General features: G+C 41.8%; 2 protein-coding genes across 3 annotated transcripts in view; one reads left to right on the top strand and one right to left on the bottom strand.

The window, feature by feature from the left end:
- The window catches only part of wwtr1 (WW domain containing transcription regulator 1), a 36,196-nt gene extending 31,141 nt beyond the window's left edge, over positions 1-5,055 (top strand). Inside the window, exons 4-6 of one of the 2 annotated variants that reach the window (XM_035523244.2) lie at positions 105-229; positions 2,535-2,647; positions 2,839-5,055. In XM_035523244.2, the coding sequence (XP_035379137.1) occupies positions 105-229; positions 2,535-2,647; positions 2,839-3,020 (420 nt within the window). In that variant the 3' untranslated portion in view covers positions 3,021-5,055. Of the gene's footprint in view, positions 1-101; positions 230-2,534; positions 2,648-2,838 lie in introns of both variants that reach the window. The other variant, XM_035523243.2, reaches the window with a different exon arrangement.
- tm4sf4 (transmembrane 4 L six family member 4) lies at positions 4,888-10,618 on the bottom strand. The gene is made up of 5 exons (XM_026997106.3): positions 10,073-10,618; positions 9,609-9,698; positions 7,455-7,588; positions 6,890-7,067; positions 4,888-6,514 (listed from the first exon to the last, which is right to left on the bottom strand). Exons 1-5 carry the CDS (start codon positions 10,244-10,246, stop codon positions 6,500-6,502), a joined length of 591 nt encoding a protein of 196 aa, XP_026852907.2. The 5' UTR covers positions 10,247-10,618; the 3' UTR covers positions 4,888-6,499.
- Positions 10,619-12,500: the final 1,882 nt, after the last annotated feature.

The following is a 12,500-nucleotide window of genomic DNA, read 5'->3' as shown; positions in this document are numbered from 1 at the left end:
AGCTCAAACTTGTGCTGACAACACGTAAATTATAATCTGAAGATATATTATAAACTCATAATCTCATGCATCAGGTTACAGTGTGTGTGTGTTTCCTCCAGGAGGTGGCGATCTTCAAACAGATGCCCATGGAGTCAGAGAACATGGTGCCAGTGGCTCAGCCCATCAGTTCTGTTCCGTTGAACCAGGGCCTCATGCCTAGCAGCGCCAACGGGTCCGACCCTTTCCTGTAAGTCCTGAACTGTCCTTTTCGCTCTCTCGAGTTCTCTGACATATTTCATGTTCTTTAGGCCAGGATTTTCCTGTTGGGAATACACCGTGTGCACAATTATTAGGCAAGTTGTGTTTTTGAGGATTAATTTTATTGTTGAACGACTACTCTCGGTCAATCCGAAATGTTAATAAACCTCAAACCTGAATATTTGACAGTAAAAGTGCAGTTTTGGCTTTCTTAGGAGAATATCTGTGTGTGCAGAATTATTGGGCAACTATTAGTGTGCAGAATTAGTATGCAACTGAATGAAAAACAGAAATGTGCAAATCTCACTTGTTTATTTTCATCTGTTATGTAACGGCCCAAGTGCTGCAGCGCAAGGAACAGGAAAACACAGAAGACAAGGGCACTCACATAAATGGTGAAAACGAAGCACATGAAACATCGCGAACACAAACACTAACGAGCAACGACACGCGTACCTATACACATTCAACGACTGACAAAACGGCACACACCAACACTGGTTTAAATACACACAAACAAGACACGCGAAACCATATGCAGGTGTGCGCAGACACCAGAAGCGTGGCTACAAACAAGAACAATTACAAAGAGTTCCCACTGCATACGACGGGCCGAACCGTGTGACCAGTGGAAAGAGGAGCTGTCCGTGACGTGTTAAAGTGAGAATAATAAACAAAACACCTCAAAATTTACAAATAAACATTTCTGACATTTCAAAAAAAAAAAAAAAAAAATTTAAATCAGTGACAAATGTAGCCATCTTTGTTTTCAATAACAGTCATAAGTCTTCCATTCATGGAGTCTGTCAGTTTCTTAATCTGTTGACGACCAACCTTTTGTGCAGCAGCAACCACAGCCTCCCAGAGACTGCTCAGAGAGCTGTACTGTTTCCCTTCACCATAAATCTCCCGTTTAAGAAGGGCCCACAAGTTCTCAGTAGGGTTTAGGTAAGGTAAGGAAGAGGGCCATGTCATTATTCTTTCATCTTTAAGGCCTTTACTGGCTAGCCAAGCAGTAGGGAACTTCGATGCATGCGATGGAGCATTGTCCTGCATAAAATCATGGACTTCTTGAAAGATGCAGACTTCTTCAAGAAGGTGTCTACTAAAAACTGTCAGTAGGTTTGGGAGTTGATTTTGAGTCCATCTTCAACCCAAAAAAGGTCCAACTAACTCATCTTCAGTAATACCAGCCCACAGCAGTACCCCACCTCCCTCTTGCTGGCGTCTCAGTCGAAGTGGAGCTCTGTGCCTGTTACTGATCCAGCCACGGGCCCATCCATCTGGTCCGTCAAGAGTCACACTCTTCTCAGCAGTCCATAAAACCTTTGAAAAATCTGTCTTCAGATATTGCTTGGCCCAGTCTTGACGTTTCACATTATGTGTCTTGTTCAGTGGTGTTCAGGTTTCAGCCTTCCTTACCTTGGCTGTGAACACCTTGTACTTCTGGGCACTCCAGGTAGGTTGCAGGTCTGGAATATGACAGTGCTGGAGGAAAATGGGTTCCTGGTCGCGTCACGTTTGAATCTTCTCAAATCTTTGGTAGTTATTTTTTGCCTTTTTCTCAACATGGTTCTGCGATCACGCCCGAGTATCTTAGCAATTTTAAGAATCCTGCATGCCTCTGAAAGACTTTTTACAATTGTTGACCTTTCAGAGTCAGTTAAAGCTCTTTTTTGGCCCATTTTGCCTTATAATTCTGCACACCTTGATAAAGGGTGTTGATCTCCTTAGGCCACACCCTCCCTCATCACACCAATGCACATCACCTGATGCTTAAATCCAATAAGCATTCAAGTTTATACAGCTCGGAGCTGGAAAATATGCATCAGAATGATGATACGATCAAAATACTCTCTTGCCCAATAATTGTGCACAGTGTAAAATAAACTGAACTAATGCTCTCTTTATAGTGCATTTGGTACTTTGATGCTGTGATGCCTGGTCCAGTCCTGGTGTAGGCTGCAGTCATTATCCAGCTGCATGTTGGTCATGAATAAATGAAGTGCTGAATTATTCTGTTCAAGAGCCAAAGGCCCAGTGTGTTCGTGTGCTCCGCTGACCGAGTCGCCATGGCAACAGGACTGAATGCTGTTCTGCGTGTGTGTGTGTGTGTGTGTGTGTGTGTGTGTGTCCCCGAGTGAGCTGCCACCATGGCCACACACCCTCTGTAAGGATGCCATGCCCAGGGTGTGGGCTAGACACCCAGATCTATGACTGGACCTGGGAAAGTGTTGAAATGAGGCCTGTTTGAGGAGTCTCCCTGGTGATAAGAACTCTGTGTGTGTCCACAGTGGGCCGTACCACTCGCGGGAGCAAAGCACGGACAGTGGGCTGGGTCTGGGTTGCTACAGCATACCCACTACTCCTGAGGATTTCCTCACCAACATGGAGGAAATGGACACAGGTGCACTGGACACACACACACACACACACACACACACACACACACACACACACACACGTTTCCCCCGTACACCACAAAGCTCCGAGTGGTGGCGAGTGATCATATTGACTCCTCACACTGTAACCGTGTTTCTGTGTTGCGAATGCTGTTGTGTGCTGCATGCCACTCATCAGGCGCCTGTCACTCCACAGGAGAAAACATAGGGCCTGTCAGCATGCCCGTGCCACAGCAGAGCCACTTCCCCGACTTCCTTGACTCCATGCCAGGCACCAACGTGGACCTGGGCACCCTGGAGGGCACAGACCTCATGCCCATCCTCAGCGACGTGGAGTCTGTCCTAAACAAGAGTGAGCCGTTCCTCACGTGGCTGTAGGCTGGCTCCGGGCCTGGCGCCAGCGACCCCCCGCCGCAACCCGCGGCCCAGACTCTCCTCTCAAATGTCTCTGTTTATGTTCCGTTCTCCACCAGACCTGGTCACAGGTAGCTTTTCTCTGACGTACTGAGCGAAAACCAAACCAAAGGTGTTCGGCCTGAGAACAAAGAAAGCAAAAAACGCTCACGTCAATCGGTTGGTGTTCCAGTGCAGTTAAAGGGGAACGGAAGAAAGGTGTTTGTTAAATAACGTAGGATAACGTAGATTTTTACTGCCACCTTGTGTAGGTTAATCAGAATTCTGCCCCTTCCTCTGTCTTCGGGGACGGCCCTCCAGCCGTGTTCGTGTAGACGTGAATGTTGGCCTCTGTAAAACGGGGACCCTCCAGCCGTGGAATCTTATACATGTTACGTAACGCACCATTACTGGGGGGTGGGGATGGGGGGTGGCTTCACTTCTTACTCATCACACGGCCTTACGAACAAAGTCACCTTCTTTTTCTTTCTTACAGATACCAAATATGTTTCCTGCTGTATTCAGAATGAATCTACAAGCTTTAATTTGACTTTCAACGTAGTTTGTAAAGAAGCCGTAGTTTCGTGGCATTCACAGCTTTGTACTCGAGCTGATTCCAGGTTAGCCGTTGTATCATTTAAAATCGCTCCTCTGACATGCAGCGCTTTACCTTTGTAGACGGATTTTTATTTTGTGTCATTTTTTATGTACTGCTCCAGTATTCTCTTTTTTTACGCTGTAAAATACCCGGGACGTGTCCCTGGGCATCTGGTGCATTTTATGACTTTTAATATAGAGTTTGCATTGTAGTATTTATCATGTTTAATAGAGTTTTAGGTTTTTTTTTATGGAATTGAAATTTCAAAGCACTACAAATCAGTAACGAACAAATTAGACCTTCAAGAGAACGTGGACGTGAAGATTTGGTATATAAAGTTCTTATTTTGTGTTTTTTCACTCTGACTGCGGTCAGCGACACTCTGAGTGGCTTTGCAGGGGACATGCAACACACAAAATGTATTTTCTGAAAGCCAGATGTTGTGTGTGACATGTATGTGAATCGGGGGTCGGGGTGAGCGCGGAGGAACACATGAGATTTATTTGTTAATCCCAGCTGTAATCCAGGGATTTGTTTGATCCAGAGGGATTTTTTTTGCTATTCCTAGCACTGGTGCTGTACAGCTCACCAGTATACTGGTGATGGTGACTGGGAGGGCAATAGAACTGCAAGTCTGGGGTAGTTTGGGTAGACAGTGACATGATGACACAGGGCAGTAACAGTGGACCGGACTGAGCTCATGATGTCCTTTAGACAGGGTCGAGTGGTGAAGTCCTGGGAACAGGGAGGACGGATGTGACGTGGCCCAGCTGACCACGTCCCTCTGAGTCTCACGTGGGAGGACGAGCAGGACAGGAAGTATGTCTGTGGTATTAAACCACACAGTGTGTGTTCTGGAGTGTTGTAGAGCTGGACAGTGAAGCCTAAGGCATATCTAATGGACCGTGACCTTTGCCCCTGGGCAGGTATTCAGTCTGGGTGTCTGATCGGTCTCAGCAGTGAACGCAGGTGCTTTTGTTCATCTGTACCTACTGAAGCTATACTTACATACTCACATACTCGCATATAAAGCGATAAATACTTGCATATAAAGCGATAAATGCTTACATATACAGTAATACATTTTCCGAAGAGCGTAAACGTATGAAAATGAGTGAAGACGTTGTGTGACACTGAAGATCTAGGGGTGGAATGGGGTGGGGTGGGGTGGGGTGCACTTCAGTGTAGCGTTACATGGGGCCTACACGCTGTGTAGGGTCCAGTCCGTCTTACGGTCACTTAGAGTTCAGGGTGTGAGGTGGTTGGAAGCTTGCTAATGGACATGGAGAACACACAGAAAGAAAGACAGCTCGCTGTGCCTGGAAAATATGGAAATTATTCTAAAATTATAACCTCACAAAAATCTCTGAAAATGATGTGTAAGTTGAACAAAAAAAAAGAATAAAAAGGTATTATCACAGATTTTGGTGTGAATTTTGGTTTAAGCATGCTTCTGGTAAAACAATACTACAGCGTACCACAATTGTTTTCAAGAATTCTTTATCTATACTAACTCACTTTTACAAATTGCCTAAGATATTTTGCCTTTACATAGTATATTCTGTTGTAGTGTTACTGAGTGTCCACCAGAGGTCACAATAAACACCCGTCTTCATATTGTCACTGTGGAGCCGCCTGAGTGAACTAAACTAAAGTTACAACTAAAGTTGTTTTAAGCTGGACCTCAGCTCCTCTGTGCAAGGCATCGAATTATGCTGTGGAAGAAAAGATCATGGTCGATTTTATTTTTAAACGGTTGAAGCACTTCTTGAGCTCAAAACATTACAAATTTTAGTCTCTCATCTCTGTTGCCTAGCATGCGTTTGATCGCTAAATAATACCTCACAAGAGAGAGGTTGTTTTATTTTAAAAGTCAAAATGAACATTTCCTTCTGTAAATGGACTTGTCTCAGCAGTGCCTCATAAAGCGGAACAGTATTACCCTCATAAACCAAATGAGAAAACATCAGTGCGGTGTCTGGGGGGCTGATAAGATGGTGAATATTTACTTAATATAGCTGGCTAACAATGTCCTGTTTAATGACATGAGCAGGAGCGGACACGGACCGCATGTTACGTAACCTCATTTCATAATAAACAACCTTTCAGTCAAATTTGAGGGCACCTAGGCTTCAGTAATTCGGTAACTTCAAACTTGCGTCACCACACAATGGTTCTCAAAAAAAAGAAAAAGAAAAGAAAAGATTGCATACTGTTGTATTTTTCATCTTTAGGGCCTTTGCGTACGGCTAAATCATGTTTCAGGTGTAGTTTGGGCAGACTGGAGCTGGCCAGATGATGTTTTTGGCTCAGCCAGCCCCTCCAAGGAAACCCCATGGCCTCGGGTCACATCCGTCAGCGCTAATCTTTCCCTCTGGCACTGTGACTTCCTGTTTTGCTTTGCATGAAAGCGAAGGCAACGCGACCAGTGAAAATGACGACCACCGCTAGCGTTAACCAGGACCCTTTTTATAAGGAAGATGTTTCATATCTCATATTCAAACACAAGCGATAATTAAGTGTGAGAAAGCTGCGATTGTGTGTAAAATGCAGAATACACATTAACATCATAAAGCATTTACACAATTCTTATAATAAAAATAAAACAGACAAGATATTTTTAAACACAAACTTCAAATGACAATTAAAATTATTCTCAAGTAAATATGACGTTTCCCCTTTGCCTTCATGAGCGTTGCCATCAGGCAAAAGATCCAGTGTGTAGTACAGGAGACAGGATGTGTGCTGTAAACCTGTCCAGGGATCCATACGAGCCAATGAGAACCAACAGTGTCCAAAGAGTATGAATGGAGAATACAACGAGGAGAGAAGAAGTTGGTCTGAATTGAAGTTCTTCTTGCGCCTTTTAATTTCCAGAACCCTGTGAGAGAAACCATGGACAGCAAGTTTATGTTTTGAGTTTATAAAAGATTTGCGTGTAATTAAGATACTCCATCAACATTACAGCCCAAGATCGCTCTAAAGCTTGCTCGTGTGCTTTGGGGGGTGGGGGTCGAGATAAGCACAGAGTTCATTTGACCTTGAAAACGTTATCTTTTATCGGTTAACCATAAACTTACACCATCTAATAACTCAATGACTCCAAGTTCAGATATCAGTGGGAGATTGTTACTGAAGTTTCCATATAACATTGTGTGTAAATATCACGTTAACCAGTGTCATGTTTACGAGGAAGTGTTGAGATCCTCCTGAACTGCGAGCGGTTGCCATGGGAGCGGTGCGTAAGAGTTCCTACCCCACAGCAGCAGTCTCCAAAGATGGTGCCGATGAGGCCGTTGATGACCTGGAACCCGCACAGCACCACCTGCACCAAGCCCATGATCAGTAACATGGAGAAGAGGGTGAGGTGCCACGTCACGATGTCCGACGGCCCCTCACAGGCGTCCCACATCGTGTGGTTGGACAGGTAGTCGCTGGAAGCGGAGCGCGAGGCAGAGACAGTCCGAGAGACAAAGACAGGGGAGAGACGGCATCAACAATGTTCCGGCACGCTTGAATACTTGGGAAAATGTCCCTCGGGAATGAGTCAGAGAGGCTGTGAGGTGTATAGACTTAGCAGCTGTACTTTTGACTTATGTACTTTAAAAATAATTTTTTTAAAAAGTACAAATTTTAGCGAAGCTCTAATGCATTGGAGAAAAAGCTTGATTTTACAAGAGTATAATTATGAAACATAACAAAAAAAATGGCTGAAACAGAAATAAGCTTCAGTCAGAGTTTAGGTACGTTTCATTGCACTCAAATATACTTTGCAAATATTTATATGCTCTGTGTACATCAGAATATGTGGTGGTACCTACCCATCGGTGAAGGGGTATGTGAACGTGCCATTTATTAAACACTTCGGTCCGTGATTGATGGCGAGTGCAGACACAATGAAAGAGTAACCAGCCCCTACAAGTCCCACACCAGCAAATATAATGGAAAAGAACATCTGGACGGGGACAGAGACGGACAGAGACAGCGTAAGACAAAAAGGTAGTCATTACTACAGTACAGTAACTAATATACTACAGCACAGTAACTATAGTACACTACAGCACAGTAACTAATATACTACAGCACAGTAACTATAGTATACTACAGCACAGTAACTAGTACACTACAGCACAGTAACTATAGTATACTACAGCACAGTAACTAGTACACTACAGCACAGTAACTAATATACTACAGCACAGTAACTAGTATACTACAGCACAGTAACCAATATACTACAGCACAGTAACTATAGTATACTACAGCACAGTAACTAGTACACTATAGCACAGTAACTAATATACTACAGCACAGTAACTATAGTACACTACAGCACAGTAACTAGTACACTACAGCACAGTAACTAATATACTACAGCACAGTAACTAGTACACTACAGCACAGTAACTAATATACTACAGCACAGTAACTATAGTACACTACAGCACAGTAACTAATATACTACAGCACAGTAACTATAGTACACTACAGAACAGTAACTAGTACACTACAGCACAGTAACTAATATACTACAGCACAGTAACTATAGTATACTACAGCACAGTAACTAGTACACCACAGCACAGTAACTAATACACTACAGCACAGTAACTAGTATACTACAGCACAGTAACTATAGTACACTACAGCACAGTAACTAATATACTACAGCACAGTAACTATAGTACACTACAGCACAGTAACTAGTATACTACAGCACAGTAACTATAGTACACTACAGCACAGTAATTAATATACTACATCACAGTAACTATAGTACACGACAGCACAGTAACTGGTATACTACAGCACAGTAACTATAGTACACGACAGCACAGTAACTATAGTACACTAAAATACAGTAACTAGTATATTACAGCACAGTAACTATAGTACACTACAGCACAGTAACTAGTACACTACAGCACAGTAACTATAGTACACTACAGCACAGTAACTAGTATATTACAGTACAGTAACTATAGTACACTACGATACAGTAACCAGTATACTACAGTACAGTAACTATAGTACACTACAGCACAGTAACTAGTATACTACAGTACAGTAACTACTATATTACAGTACAGTAACTATAGTACACTATGATACAGTAACTAGTATACTACAGTACAGTAACTATAGTACACTATGATACAGTAACTAGTATACTACAGTACAGTAACTAGTATGCTACAGTACAGTAACTATAGTACACTATGATACAGTAACTAGTATACTACAGTACAGTAACTATAGTACACTGCAGCACAGTAACTATAGTATACTACAGCACAGTAACTAGTACACTGCAGCACAGTAACTATAGTACACTACAGCACAGTAACTAGTACACTACAGCACAGTAACTAGTATACTACAGCACAGTAACTAGTACACTACAGCACAGTAACTAGTATACTACAGCACAGTAACTAGTTCACTACAGTACAGTAACTATAGTACACTACAGCACAGTAACTAGTATACTACAGCACAGTAACTAGTTCACTACAGTACAGTAACTATAGTACACTACAGCACAGTAACTAGTATACTACAGCACAATAACTAGTTCACTACAGTACAGTAACTATAGTACACTACAGCACAGTAACTAGTATACTACAGCACAGTAACTATAGTATCCTACAAATGTTATAAGTTAGTGAAGGTCTGTGGCCTTTATAAATCTTATTGGAGCCTGAACTGATCTAAACTGAAGAAAAACTCTTTAAAGGGTCATAAATACCAAAGTAATTCTCACACTTCCACTGTCAGCTCCTGAAAACAAAGCAGTCAAAGATCTGGAACATATTTTTGTTACTTTATGGTGTTTTGTAATAATCTGAAAATAGATTTTCAAAGTAAGTACGGTCTGACATTAGTCTTGTTTTTGAGCTCGGCGCATGTGTGCGGGATGAGAACGGCGAGTATCAGGGACAGAGTGGGAGGGAAAATGAGACTGTCCTCACCGCACATCTTGTTCCACAGCTTTCATTACCGCAACATCCGCAGCAGTTGTTGGTCTTCAGACCGAGGAAGACCAGGGCAGGAAAAATCATCTTAACAAAGTAAACACATCAACTCAGCTTTGTCCAAAACAAATGCGGCACACTCCAACTCTAAACTCTAACACTGCGGAGACTTTTTTCATGTAGTTTTTTTTAAATTACTTTTTTATGTACCGTATATACAATTTTATAATTTAATTAATTAATTGTAAATTATAAAAAAATTAATTATAATTTAACTAATTTCATCATAACAAACATCATTTATTATTATATGCCACCCTAATATGTTTTATTTTCCATCATGTAAATATCTTGCTTTTATCCATTATTTAATTATCATAATTAAAGTTACATGGAAACAATGTTGAAAATAGTTTTTACAGAAATTCGCTAACATTTCCTAAAACGGTCAAGTCACTTACCAAAATACCCGAACCCAGGATCCCACCGAAATACCAGACCTCGTCCGTAATGTCATCATTGTTCTCGGCAGGTTTACCCCCAGGAAACAGGAGCAGGATATTGCAGAGGAAGGAGAGAATAGCTAGAGGAATGAGGGTGATACCCAGACACTTCGCAAAATTCCCAGAACACATGCTTCAGTCTTAGTCCCAGACGTCAAGAACAGGACTCTGGTGCTGCTTGCGGTGGGTTGAGATGTGCAAATGCTGCTGTGAATATATACCTTTGCGGCATGATGTCACCGGTTTCATGACAGATTTACAGCAGTTGGTTCTCTCTGCTGACGGTCTGTCTGTTAATGTTCCACCACCTCATACCTCTGTACTCTAATTGATCACTCCACCCTGCTTGGAGTGTTTGGTGTGGAGAGCAGTGCTAAGATGGTTTAACACTCCAGCGTGGGGCTCCACTCTCACGGGGTTAAAGTTAGAATTAGGGTTAGAGTTACAGTCAGAGTTAGGGTTAGGGGTTATAGTTAGGGTTAAAGTTAGAGTTAAGCGTAGGGATAGGGGTTAGGGTTAAAGTTAGAATTAGGGTTAGAGTGAGGGTTAGGGTTAGGGTTAGGGTTAGGTTAGGGTTAGGGTTAGGGTTAGGTTAGGGTTAGGGTTAGGTTAGGGTTAGGGTTAGGGTTAGGTTAGGGTTAGGGTTAGAGTTACAGTCAGAGTTAGGGTTAGGGGTTATAGTTAGGGTTAAAGTTAGAGTTAAGCGTAGGGATAAGGGTTAGGGTTAAAGTTAGAATTAGGGTTAGAGTTACAGTCAGAGTTAGGGTTAGGGGTTATAGTTAGGGTTAAAGTTAGAGTTAAGCGTAGGGATAGGGGTTAGGGTTAAAGTTAGAATTAGGGTTAGAGTTACAGTCAGAGTTAGGGTTAGGGGTTATAGTTAGGGTTAAAGTTAGAGTTAAGCGTAGGGATAGGGGTTAGGGTTAAAGTTAGAATTAGGGTTAGAGTTACAGTCAGAGTTAGGGTTAGGGGTTATAGTTAGGGTTAAAGTTAGAGTTAAGCGTAGGGATAGGGGTTAGGGTTAAAGTTAGAATTAGGGTTAGAGTTACAGTCAGAGTTAGGGTTAGGGGTTATAGTTAGGGTTAAAGTTAGAGTTAAGCGTAGGGATAGGGGTTAGGGTTAAAGTTAGAATTAGGGTTAGAGTTACAGTCAGAGTTAGGGTTAGGGGTTATAGTTAGGGTTAAAGTTAGAGTTAAGCGTAGGGATAGGGGTTAGGGTTAAAGTTAGAATTAGGGTTAGAGTTACAGTCAGAGTTAGGGTTAGGGGTTATAGTTAGGGTTAAAGTTAGAGTTAAGCATAGGGATAGGAGTTAGGGTTACAGTTAGTGTTAGGGTTAGGTTTAGGTTTTAGGGATAGGATTTTGAGGCTTCATTCTCCATGGTCCTGACAGTGTTGGGGTCAGTGGATCTACAAAGCATCTTAATGGTTTTTAATTGTATGAATAAGGTATAATCTATAAGATACTGAACTCACACACACATACACAGAAGATATTTTACTCTTTCACTGAGGTCACCTGCTTCGGTGAGCAGTAATCAAAATAGACTGATTACTTTTGTATTCTAGCATGCCATAACATCTCTCTCTCTCTCACTCACTCACTCACTCACTCACTCACTCACTGACACGCACACACACACACACACACACACACACACACACACACACACACACACACACACACACACAGACAGATGCACACAGTCGGTTATCTAACTCTCTTGATGTATTATTGTCAGTATGCAATATAGTTTGTGCAATTTAAAAACAGTGAGGTCAAAAACTTGTGACCATTTCTGTAGTCTGAGAGTAAGATCGTATTTAGTTAGGTTGGATTGTAGTAGCTCCATTCATTTATTGTATTCAGACTTTCGGAGGAACTAACATTAGCACTAAGCAGCCAAAACTGCTGTTTGTTGACAGCCGGCAGAAAAAAAAAACAAAATGCAGAATTTTAATTTATTTTTTTTTGTTTTTATTTACTACATACAGGAAATGTACAATGTACATACTTTAATAAGAAAACTTACTTTCAAAGTATGCCATATTTAATTTATTTTTTAAAGGAAAGATTAAAGGTAAGGAACACTCTATTAACATTCACCATTTCAGTGGTGTTACGTCCCTGCAAGATGTTCTGCTAAAACACACAATGATGACTTTGATACTGTGTTGGTGTGCATCACAGTTCTCGTGAAAACCGATTGTTGACTGTACTGTTGCTAAACTTATGAGCTGAGTCTGACATGACATGACTTTCTGACAAAAGTTTGACAAATTTAGGATCAGAATATATAAACGTCCTGACATAAGGCCCGGTGTTCGCTTAGGAGTAGCGCTGCAACCGTTTAAATAAAGGACAAGCAGACTGTTTTTACATTTATTTTCA

This window comes from Electrophorus electricus, chromosome 26 (genome assembly GCF_041902795.1).
Source record: "Electrophorus electricus isolate QZ-2024a chromosome 26, ASM4190279v1, whole genome shotgun sequence".
NCBI classification, from domain to species: Eukaryota; Metazoa; Chordata; class Actinopteri; order Gymnotiformes; family Gymnotidae; genus Electrophorus; species Electrophorus electricus.
This window is presented reverse-complemented; position numbering and strand designations above follow the sequence as displayed.

What these genes read in the sequence shown, in the direction of transcription:
- tm4sf4 (XM_026997106.3), bottom strand. Translation starts at nt 10,246, where the DNA reads ATGTGTTCTGGGAATTTTGCGAAGTGTCTGGGTATCACCCTCATTCCT. An exon ending in TCCTGGGTTCGGGTATTTTG is followed by an intron (nt 9,699 to 10,072) that starts GTAAGTGACTTG and finishes TACTTTGTTAAG; the next exon opens with ATGATTTTTCCTGCCCTGGT. An exon ending in GCTGTGGAACAAGATGTGCG is followed by an intron (nt 7,589 to 9,608) that starts GTGAGGACAGTC and finishes GTCCCCGTCCAG; the next exon opens with ATGTTCTTTTCCATTATATT.